Source organism: Oncorhynchus clarkii, chromosome 11 (assembly GCF_045791955.1).
Source record: "Oncorhynchus clarkii lewisi isolate Uvic-CL-2024 chromosome 11, UVic_Ocla_1.0, whole genome shotgun sequence".
NCBI lineage: Eukaryota > Metazoa > Chordata > Actinopteri > Salmoniformes > Salmonidae > Oncorhynchus > Oncorhynchus clarkii.
The window spans coordinates 19325651-19337771 of NC_092157.1; the positions used below are offsets into that span (position 1 = coordinate 19325651).

Sequence of the window (12121 nt, forward strand, 5' to 3'; positions counted from 1 at the left end):
CTGTATTAGTCTATAATATAATATAGACTATAGCCATGAGAGATTAGCCATCCATCACTGTCAATGCCATACGTATTTGCAAGGGAAAAATTAGACTTATTTGAAATAATTTAAAATACATTTTTCAATTTGGTGAATGTGGACGTGGCCCCTACAGTAAGTGCTGTGGTAGGAAGCATGGCAACGTGAACCAGCCTCTTCACAGACAGACACACATAAGATAAGATGTAGAGTCATCGTGGGTTCGATTCCCGCTGGGGCCACCCAGTAAGTCGCTTTGGAAAAAAGCATCTGCTAAATGGCATATTAAATATATTGTGATTTTTTTCTGTAAAAGCACAGTCTGAACCGACGTGACCCACTGGCTCTGTGGTAATGTGTTTACGTGAAAATGCCCCTACAGAGGAAATCACAGGTAGCAAGTTAGCAGTGTGAACAGAGAAGGGAAAGGTGAATAATAATTCACAGAAAGATTCACGGCAAGGAGCACAGTAAGGAGGGAAAGGAGTGGGTGGGGCTGCGACAGAGAGAGTGGGTGGGGCTGAGACAGAGAGAGTGGGTGGGGCTGAGACAGAGAGAGTGGGTGGGGCTGAGACAGAGAGAGTGGGTGGGGCTGAGACAGAGAGAGTGGGTGGGGCTGAGACAGAGAGAGTGGGTGGGACTGAGACAGAGAGAGTGGGTGGGACTGAGACAGAGAGAGTTGGTGGGGCTGAGACAGAGAGTTGGTGGGGCTGAGATAGAGAGAGCGGGTGGGGCTGAGACAGAGAGAGTGGGTGGGACTGAGACAGAGAGAGTTGGTGGGGCAGAGACAGAGAGAGTTGGTGGGGCTGAGACAGAGAGAGCGGGTGGGGCTGAGACAGAGAGAGTGGGTGGGGCTGAGACAGAGAGAGTGGGTGGGGCTGAGACAGAGAGAGTTGGTGGGGCTGAGACAGAGAGAGTGGGTGGGGCTGAGACAGAGAGAGTGTTCCAGTGGGTATAATTACTGTATATAATAGCAAGCTGTATAATTGGTTGTCTGACACTCAGAACACACAGCTGGTCACCTCAACAATAATAAGTGGACAAGGTATGTTGTGTGGGGATGGGGGTTGCACACAAACACACCTCCCTGCTAACAGAAGCTAACATCCAGGTGTGTCCTCTCTCTGGATTGGTCACAATGGTGATAGCCATGTGTTTAGAATGTAGGATGGTCACAGAGGGACTGCGCCTGCAAGGTTACCAGGACATTACCACCAAAGAGCTGAAGACACACACACCCACACACACACACACACACACACACACACACACACACACACACACACACACACACACACACACACACACACACACACACACACACACACACACACACACACACACACACACACAGAGGAAAGAGCAGTGAGTGTGTCTGTGTTTAGATCTGATCTGTCTTTGATCACAACATCATACATACATTGATCTCCCCCTACACACACACACTCTCTCTAACCTCTCCTTCGCTCTGTCTTTTCATGAACACAACATTTCCAATTCAGTTCGTCCTTGACCTATAGGCTACATATGAGGAAAATTAAAATGTCCGACAACATTTTTTTTTTTACAAATGTGAAAGGATTTGGTAATGTCCTTGTGACGGCCCGTGATCCAAGGTGAATCCACATTCCATCAGACGAACCGCTGTTCAAGGCCCATAAACCTCTCCCAATTCAATCAATGGGTCTCAAAGGAATGTGTTATCTGAAAGAATCCCTTTAGATTGTGGAGGCAGAGGAACATTTGACTTTCAATGGAATGTGAGGGGAGATACACTACATCAACAAAGGTATGTGGACACCCCTTCAAATGAGTGGATTCGGCTATTTGAGCCATACCCCTAGCTGACAGGTGTATAATTCGAGCACACAGCCATGCAATCTCCATAGACAAACATTGGCAGAAGAATGGCCTTACTGAAGAGTTAAATAAAGGTTAAATAAGGAAAAAAACATTCTGCCCTGCTAGAGCTGCCCCGGTCAAATGTAAGTGCTGTTATTGTGAAGTGGAAACGTCTAGGAGCAACAATGGCGCAGCCGCAAAGTGGTAAGCTTCATGAAATGGGTTTCCATGGTTTCCACCGCCATTGGACTCTCTGGAGTGATGAATCACGCTTCACCATCTGGCAGTCTGACAGACAAATATGGGTTTGGCGGATGCCAGGAGAAAGCTACCTGCCAGAATGCGTAGTGCCAACTGTAAAGTTTGGTGGAGGAGGAATAATGGTCTGGGGCTGTTCTTCATGGTTCGGGCTAGGCCCCTTAGTTCCACTGAAGGGAAATCTTAACGCTACAGCATATAATGACATTCTAGACAATTCTGTGCTTCCAACTTTGTGGCAACAGTTTGGGGAAGGCCCTTTTCTGTTTCACCATGACAATGTCCCTGTGCACAAAGCGAGGTCCATACAGGAATGGTTTGTCGAGATTGGTGTGGAAGAACTTGTCTGGCACAGACCTCAACCTCAGTGAACCCCTTTGGAACACCGACTGCGAGCCAGGCCTGATCGCCCAACATCAATGCCTGACCTCACTAATGCTCTTGTGGCTGAATGGGAAGCAAGACCCTGCAGTAATGTTCCAACAGCTAGTGGAAAGCCTTCCCAGAAGAGTGGAGGCTATTATAGCAGCAAAGGGGGGAACAACTCCATATTAATGCCCATGAGTTCTGAATGAGATGTTCGACGAGCAGACTTCTGAACAAGTAGTGTATACCGACTACAACACACACAGGTGTGCAAGCACACACACATATGCTTCCATTTATCAGGCCATTGATATTAACTATCTCTCTCTCCTTTTCTGGACAAACTAGTACAATACTGTAAACACACACATACACTGAGTGTACAAAACATTAAGAATGCCTTCCTAACATTGAGTTGGACTCTCGTAAGCGTTCCACAGGGATGCTGGCCCATGTTTACTCCAATACTGTCACGTCCTGACCATAGAGAGTCCTTATTTTCTATGGTAGAGTAGGTCAGGGCGTGATTGCCTCTAACCCTATTACAGGGGCTGAGTCACTGGCTTACTGGTGCTCTTTCATGCCGTCCCTAGGAGGGGTGCGTCACTTGAGTGGGTTGAGTCACTGATGTGATCTTCCTGTCTGGGTTGGTGCCCCCCCTTTGCTTTGTGCCGTGGCGGAGATCTTTGTGGGCTATACTCGGCCTTGTCTCAGGATGGTAAGTTGGTGGTTGAAGATATCCCTCTAGTGGTGTGGTGGCTGTGCTTTGGCAAAGTGGGTGGGGTTATATCCTTCCTGTTTGGCCCTGTCCGGGGGTATCATCAAATGGGGCCACAGTGTCTCCTGACCCCTCCTGTCTCAGCCTCCAGTATTTATGCTGCAGTAGTTTATGTGTCGGGGGGCTAGGGTCAGTTTGTTATATCTGGAGTACTTATCTTATCCGGTGTCCTGTGTGAATTTAAGTATGCCCTCTCTAATTCTCTCTTTCTCTCTCTCTCTCTGAGGACCTGAGCCCTAGGACCATGCCCCGGGACTACCTGGCATATTGACTCCTTGCTGTCCCCAGTCCACCTGGCCGTGCTGCTGCTCCAGTTTCAACTGTTCTGCCTGCGGCTATGGAACCCTGACCTGTTCACCGGACGTGCTACCTGTCCCAGACCTGCTGTTTTCAACTCTCTAGAGACAGCAGGAGCGGTAGAGATACTCTCAATGATCGGCTATGAAAAGCCAACTGACATTTACTCCTGAGGTGCTGACTTGCTGCACCCTCGACAACTACTGTGACTACTATAATTTGACCATGCTGGTCATTTATGAACATTTGAACATCTTGGCCATGTTCTGTTATAATCTCCACCCGGCACAGCCAGAAGAGGACTGGCCACCCCTCATAGCCTGGTTCCTCTCTAGGTTTCTTCCTATGTTTTGGTCTTTCTAGGGAGTTTTTCCTAGCCACCGTGCTTCTATACCTGCATTGCTTGCTGTTTGGGGTTTTAGGCTGGGTTTCTGTACAGCACTTTGAGATATCAGCTGATGTAAGAATGGCTATATAAATACATTTGATTTTATTTGATTTGATTGGGGGTTAGTCTAGTTTCTTATTTCTGTGTGGGGTTCTAGGTTTGATTTTCTATGTTGGTGATTGTGCATGATTCCCAATTAAAGGCAGCTGGTAATTGTTGTCTCTAATTGGGGATCATATTTAAGTAGCTGTTTTTTCCATCTGTGTTTATGGGATATTGGTTTGAGTTAGTGCACGTAGCATCTCTGTTGTCGCGGTTCGTTGTTAGTTTATAGTTTATTTGTTTTTGTCTTTGCTTAGTTTCACTTTCTATTAAATAATGTGGAACTCAACATCCGCTGCGCGTTGGTCTGACATTTATTCTAGCGAACATGACAGAATATCCCAGCAAAACAGGACCAAGCAGCGTGCTCAGGAGGAGAGGGTAACATGGACTTGGGAGAAGATTCTGGATGGGAAGAAATCCAGGCAGGACAGGATCGCCTCCCATGGCGGGTGACACAAGGAGAGAAGGGAGAACAGCGACGACGCCGGGGTTCGCGGCCACAAGGAAAGCCCAAAAGACAGCCCCAAAATATTTTTTGAGGGTAGGCACACGGGGTGGTCGGCGAGACCCAGGGAGAGTGCCAGAACCCGCCTGGGAGTCAATGGAACAGTGCGAGAAGGGATACCAGAGAATGAAGTTGGCGAGGAGTATGCAGCAACGCAGGCGTTTGGAGGAGCGTGTTACCAGTTCGGTGCAATCTGTGCCGGTCCCACGCATCAGGCCTCCAGCGTGCCTCCACAGCCCAGTACGTCCTATGCTAGCTCCTCGCACTCGCCATGCGAAGTGTGTCATCATTCCGGTACAATTTGTGCCGGCTCTATGCACAAGATCTCCAGTGCGCCTCCACAGCCCAGTGCGTCCTGTGCTAGCTCCTCGCACTTGCCGTGCAAGGTGTGTCATCGAACAGGTACCATTGATGCAGGCTATACGCACCAGGTCTCCGGTGCGCCTTCACAGCCCAGTACGTCCTGTGCCTCCTCACCGCACTCGCCCTTAAGTGCGTGTCACCAATCGGTGTCACCTGTACCGGCCTCACGCATCAGGCCTCCAGTGCGCCTCCCCAGTCCGGTACACCCTGACCTACTCTACCATAGAAAATAAGGACTCTCTATGGTCAGGACAGTACCCCGCACCCCCCTACCCCTCTCCCCCCGCCCCACACAGAGACTTTACTGCAAACCCTTTTGGTTTCAGGTTTTACGCGGCTGGAGTCCGCACCTTTTTTTAAAAGTTTTGTACATATATATATATATATATATATATATATATATATATATATATATATATATACACACACACAACTGTGTGACTGTATACACACACAGAGACAGACACTTTTCCGTATCTCTTTTCAATAATGTATCTAGATAGAAGGTTCCCTGTTGAGTGGTTGGGGTGGTTTGTTTTAATGTCTTATTCAATGCTGTCTACTTGGCTGAAGCTCTCCTCTCATAATCTACATAATGTCTCCCCATTACCTCCTGATTCCCCTGCCAAGCACTCATCCTTGACTTCTAAAACACTGAACCCACTGCATAGGACTAGAATACTCATCTTGCTTCAGTGTCAGGTTCTACTGCAAATCAGTTTGTAGTTGAGATGTGTGTTTTTGATTAAATAAACTTAGAGTGTGTTTAAGTCCCATGCTGACAACTGATATTGACACAAATAATGCACACACACACACACACACACACACACACACACACACACACACAGAGAGTCAGGCCTACCTGTTCTTTGACAGAGGCCAGGATAGCGGAGGTGGTCTCCGTCCCGTCTGATCCATCTCCGTTAGATGATGGTAGACCTGGACTCAGCAGACTGGCTCCCTTCTCCTGCTCTGATGGCTGGTCTGGCACAGGCATATCTCCTATAGACAACATCAACATCACGTTACATATTATACAAACATCACACAGTGTACCTGCTACAGAACAATAATAATATCATTATACAGTGACAATATCATTTTCACTACATGGTAATAAATGCATCACCTGAAATGCCTCCTATAAACAATATTATTATCCTTAAATAGTCATACAGGTAGAATACCTCCTACACAAGAGCAATGATATCATCATGTCTATACAAACATCACATAATAGGAACATGAGTAGAAAAACACTGTTTTAATATCAAACATCCAACATGGTAGGGCCTTGCAGACTTCCTGAAAGGTAGACGCTAGGGGATAATTAGAGATTCTGAGGGTTTAGGCAGTGAAATCAAATCATGTCAGATTATACTGGCCTTTCCAATGTTGCTGGAGCTCCCTCGCTCACACTTCAGTGTTAGCTGGCTTATATAACCTGCAGTGTGAGCAGTCTGTCAGCCTATCCTGAGAGAGAAAGAGAGAGAGAGACAGAACGAGAGCGATGAGAGAGCGAAAGAGATGAGAGTGAGAGAGAGAACTCACTGCTAATTCTTTGCGCCTTTGTACAGTGTCTCGCTACTGAATGTCGCCAGACGCTCTGAAAGTGCTAACTGCCAATCTGCAGGCTGGCACTGGCACGTTCGAGTGGTAAACCTGTTACTGTGAGAAGGTGTTTTAAGAGGTACCTGTGTGTATGTGCCTGTTTGTGTCCCGCTCTCTCCCTCCCTCTTTCTGCCCCTTCTAGATTACCAGGACATTACCATCAAAAAACTGAAGAAAAACACACACACTCAGACACACACAGAGACTTCCATTTCCCAGGCCATTGATTTTTTTGTGACTCCTCTCCTAGCCTCCCACTCAGACAAGTACAGTCAAATTAATCAAACTTTCTCTCTATCTCTTTACACCCACTCTCTCTCTACCCCCTCTCTCTCTCTCTCTCTCTCTCTCTCTCTCTCTCTACCCCTCTCTTTCTCTCTACGCCACTCTCTCCCTATCTACCCCTCTCTCTACCCCTCTCTCTACCCCTCTCTCTCTCTCAGTAATATGGATGGTGCTTCGTGATATTCACTGATAACATACAGTATCTGCTTCTGCACAAATTGGTACAATACTGTAGACATACACACACATACATACAAACTGCGCACACAGACACAGACACCCAGTATGCAGGGTGGCACTGGCAGGTTTAAAACTGTTACATGTCTCTCTCTCTCCAACTCCAACTAAGTCTCTCTCGTCCTTCAACATGTTTATCCTTCAGCTGTGTGCCTGGCTCCACCATGGTAGCCAAATCACATCACCGTGGGAACTGTGTCCAGACAGCATCAGTGTTAGAACAGACAGGGGTGAGAGATCCCTGCAAGACTGGTTCCTCTCTCTGTCCTCTCTCTGTACTGGGCCAGAGAGACAGGGACATATACACACACACACACACAAGCACACACAAAATCATTTTGGTTAATTTCACATATATACATAGCAGTCATTATGTCACTTGTCTCACACACAAACACAGCACCCTCTGTTTGCCTCAGTTGTTGCAACAGCCGTTATGTAGGTCTGAATATACTGTGTGCAATACAACAAATCTATCGACATTAGTTCTAAATCAATGGGACATTTTGACTCAGTATCAGGTAATGATACCAGTCACTGAATTGGAATTGAGGCCTATAGATTTCTCAGCATAATCTACACAACAGATACATAGGAATATGACCTTAACTTGGCATCTAGAGACAGATATAAGAGAGAGTGTCACATCCTGACCATAGAAAGCCTTTATTTCCTATGGTGGAGTAGGTCAGGGCGTGACTGGGGGATGTTCTAGTTTATTATTTCTATGTGTATTCTAGTTTTTTGTATTTCTATGTTGGCCTGGTATGGTTCCCAATCAGAGGCAGCTGTCTATTGTTGTCTCTGATTGGGGATCATATTTAGGTAGCCTTTTCCCACCTGTTGTTTGTGGGATCTTGTTTTTGTATTGTTGCCTTTGAGCCCTACAAGGCTGTACATTCGTTTGTTTGTTTCTCTTTATTGTTTTGTTGCTGGTTCACATTGAAATAAAATATGATGAACCCATCTGTCCAGCTCTACGCTCCAGACCTCCAGTGCGCCTCCACAGCCCAGTACGTCCTGTGCATGCTCCTCGCACTCTCCCTCAAGTGCGTCTCCACAGCCCAGTACGCCCTGTGCTTCCTCCCCGCACTCGCCCTGAGGTGCGTGTCACCAGCCCGGTGCCACCTGTACCGGTCCCACGCATCAGGCCTCCAATGCGCCTCCACAGTCCAGTACGTCCTGTGCCTCCTCCCTGCACTCGCCCTGAGGTGCGTGTCACCGGTCCAGTGCCACATGTACTGGCCCCACACATCAGGCCTCCAGTGCGCTTCCACAGTCCGGAACCTCCTGAGGCGGTCCACAGTCCGGAACCTCCTGAGACAGTCCACAGTCCGGAACCTCCTGAGACGGTCCACGGTCCGGAACCTCCAGCTCCATGGCCGGAGCCTTCTCCTGCGCCGATGCCCAGTTTAAACACGGCGTCCAGTCCAGCTCCAAGGCCAGAGTCTTCTTCTGCGTTGGTGCCCAGTCCAGGCACAGTGTCCAGCCCGGGTCAATGGCTGGGTTCACGGGATGAGCGGGTTCTTCGTCCCTTTTTGGTTTCAAGTCTCTAATTGGGGATCATATTTAGGCAGCCTTTTCCAACCTGTTGTTTGTGGGATCTTGTTTTTGTATTGTTGCTTTTGAGCCCTACAAGGCTGTACGTTTGTTTGTTTGTTTCTCTTTATTGTTTTGTTGCTGGTTAACATTTAAATAAAATATGATGAAACCAAATCACGCTGCACCTTGGTCTACCCATTTCGGCGAGCGTTACAGAGAGAGCAACAGAGAGAAAGACAAAGAGAGAGAGGGGGACACTTGTGAGGATTAGTTGAACAGAGAGAGAGAGCAACACAGAGAGATAGAGAGAGACCGACAGACAGACAGACAGACAGACAGAGAGAGAGAGAGACAGACAGACAGACAGACAGAGAGCAACAGAGAGAGAGAGAGAGAGACAGGTGAGGCGTAAGGGATCAGAAGGTAGTGTTTCTCAAGTCTTTATTAAGGGCTGGTGAATGTGGCAGCTTTCCTCTGCTTGGGTAGAGGACTTAATAATGAACTATGAACAACAGACTAAACTTACAGTAAATGGCAATGTCATTGCCCATCAATTATCTGTCACAGTTATCTCATGTAATCCTCATAGCGAGCAAGGATTTAATATTGAACAAACTCCTTGGAGATGTTCAGCCACGTTCTCCAAACGTCACATTTTGAAGTTGCTCCAAACGTCACATTTTGAAGTTGCTCCAAACGTCACATTTTCAGTGTTTTTGTTGCTCCTGCTGCTCTGTATCATTCCATTTCTCTAAACGTCAAAATTATTTGTTAAGGGTTAAGTTTAGGAACTCATTCTGAATGGTTAAGGTTGGGGTTAGGGTTAAAACCAGTGTCCATGACTGGGATCGAACACGCAACTTCGGATTACACCCATCCACCACCACCACAACACCCTAGCAAAGCCTACTTAATAGTAATAGCACTCACTGGTGCCCCCTAGTGGCCGGGTTTGAAAGCATTTCCCAAAGTCCTCAGGATTTGGAAAGACCTCCAATTTCGATTTCAATGACCAATTACGGAGAGACATTTCAAAGCCAAAAGCTTTTTAAATGTTATAATGCATGACATGCTTGTGTATTTATGCAGAAAAGCAATGATGACTTTAGCTAATTTCCTTCTGGAAAGGCTTAATATTTAACAGCAATTTGGCTATGAGAGTTACAGTATGCACACATATGCGCACATACACACTCACACACACAAGCACACACATGCAAAAACAGTACACTCATACACACACGCACGCACACACATGCACACCAGGGTTGTGCTCAATTCAGAATTTTTGAAGTGACTCCCATTCAACTGATGAGATTAAATTTGAATTGGATTGGCCACATTTGAATTTGAATGACTGGAAATAGAATTTAATTCAGTGCAATTCAACGAAATTCCACTCAGTCATAGAACATATGAGTTTAATTGAATCTGACAAGTCAGACTTCCAGATACCAAAGAATATACAGTGCCTTCGGAAAGTATTCAGACCCCTTAACTTTTTCCACTTTTTGTTACGTTACAGCCTTATTTTAAAATGTATTAAATTGTTTTTTTTATGGTCATTATGGGGTCATGTGTTTAGGTTGCTGAGGATTATTTATTTTTAAAATCCATTTAAGAGTAAGGCTGTAACTTAACAAAACGTGGAAAAAGTCGAGGGGTCTGAATGCTTTCTGAAGGCACTGTGTAACATTTCTCTGGAAACAATATTCATATAATCTTTTAAACTTAATGCTTTGAAATAGCCAATAATATTTCCCTCAATCATTTCATTTGTTTGGATTCTTTTTGAAGTTTTTAGGGTCAACTTGTGGTTTAACTAGTGCATTCTGGGAAATGTACATTTTCCACATATTGAAAGAATGTAAGTGATTAATGAAATCAGGCAGGTAGCCTAGCAGTTATGAGCGTTAAGCTAGTAACCATAAGGTCACTGTTTCGATTCCCCAAGCTGACTTGCTGAAAAATCTGTTAATGTGCCCTTGAGCAAGTCACTTAACACTAATTGCTCCTGTAAATCGCTCTGGATAAGAGCGTCTAATAAATTGCTAAAATGTTAAATGATAATAACTTACAATATTCAGGTTTTGTTTTCCTGGATCATTAATTTTAAGAGTTTGTCCTGAAAATCTATTGTTTCATCAATATTGTATGTGTATGTATGTCTGTGCCCAATAATGTCTGTACCCTGCTTTGTGCTGCTTCCCATGTTGTGTTGCTACCATGCTGTGTTGTCATGTTGTGTTGCCACCATGCTGTGTTGTCATGTTGTGTTGCTACCATGTGTTGTCATGTTGTGTTGCTACCATGTGTTGTCATGTTGTGTTGCTACCATGTGTTGTCATGTTGTGTTGCTACCATGTGTTGTCATGTTGTGTTGCCACCATGCTGTGTTGTCATGTGTTGCTGCCTTGCTATGTTGTTGTCTTAAGTTTCTCTTTATGTAGTGTAGTGTTGTCTCTTGTTGTGATGTGTGTTTTGTCCTATATTTGTATTTCATTTATTCATATTTTTAATCCCAGGCCCCCAACCCCGCAGGAGGCCTTTTGCCTTTTGGTAGACCGTTATTGTAAATAGGAATTTGTTCTTAACTGACTCACCTAGTTAAATATAGGTTAAATAAAATAAATACAAATACAAATAAATGTATATAACAGCATGTTTGATGTTTTATGTACAAGATGGATATTTGTATATACTACACCTTATATAGAATCGAAGATGCATTTGAATAAAATGTCACTATTTCCATTCATTCTAATTCTAATTGCAATTCAGTATCCTGTTTACTACTTCAATTTAAATTCAAGAATTGAATTGGAATTTATGAAGCAGTCTCAGTTCAATTGTGAATTGAGCACAACCCTGACACACACGCATTGAGACTTATCCCGTCTGGAGGTTGGTCAGCAAAGAGAATCCATGCATGAGAAGCAAGGTTAGATCTAAGCCTGGCTACTATGATGAACATCTGAGGCTTGACACAGCTGATCACAGCTGAAGGCCTCTTAATCACTACAGACTGATTCAGAATCAGAGCTAAACCAAGCCTGATGTATCCTAATCACCACTGACAGCTGACTGCAAATCAGTGCTTAAAGCCAAGTTTCACCCACATTTCATAATTCAGAGGGCATTTTTTTATTATCTTCTCAAGACCAGGCGTGATTGCAATATGATTAGGCTTGTCTTTCCTATAGTAACCACTCCATGCTAATGCTAGCACCGATTACCATAACACAAGGGCATACTACTGATTGGAGATCAGTGCTTATAAGGCTAGGTGATTTGTCTCAATCCTTTACCAGTACGGAACACTGATTAAAGAGCAGTGCTTAAAGCTGGACAGTGTATCTGTGAGTGAGTCTCTGAGGGCAGAGATGCATGTAGTCTATGTAGCTGCAGTGCCTTCAGAAAGTATTCACACCCCTTGATTTTTCAAAATGTTTATGTTACATCCCGAATTAAAAAATGGATGTCATGCCCTTATCTGTTTCACCTGTCTTTGTGATTGTCT

The 12121-nt window shown here is 45.1% G+C and overlaps 1 protein-coding gene across 1 annotated transcript in view; it reads right to left on the minus strand.

Moving 5' to 3' along the window:
• LOC139420325 (catenin (cadherin-associated protein), delta 2a) overlaps nt 1-12121 on the minus strand; it is a 383017-nt gene that overhangs the window by 341590 nt on the left and 29306 nt on the right. Inside the window, exon 2 of the mRNA XM_071170302.1 lies at nt 5789-5928. Coding sequence (XP_071026403.1) covers nt 5789-5923 — 135 coding nt within the window. The 5' untranslated portion in view covers nt 5924-5928. The remainder of the gene's footprint in view (nt 1-5788; nt 5929-12121) is intronic.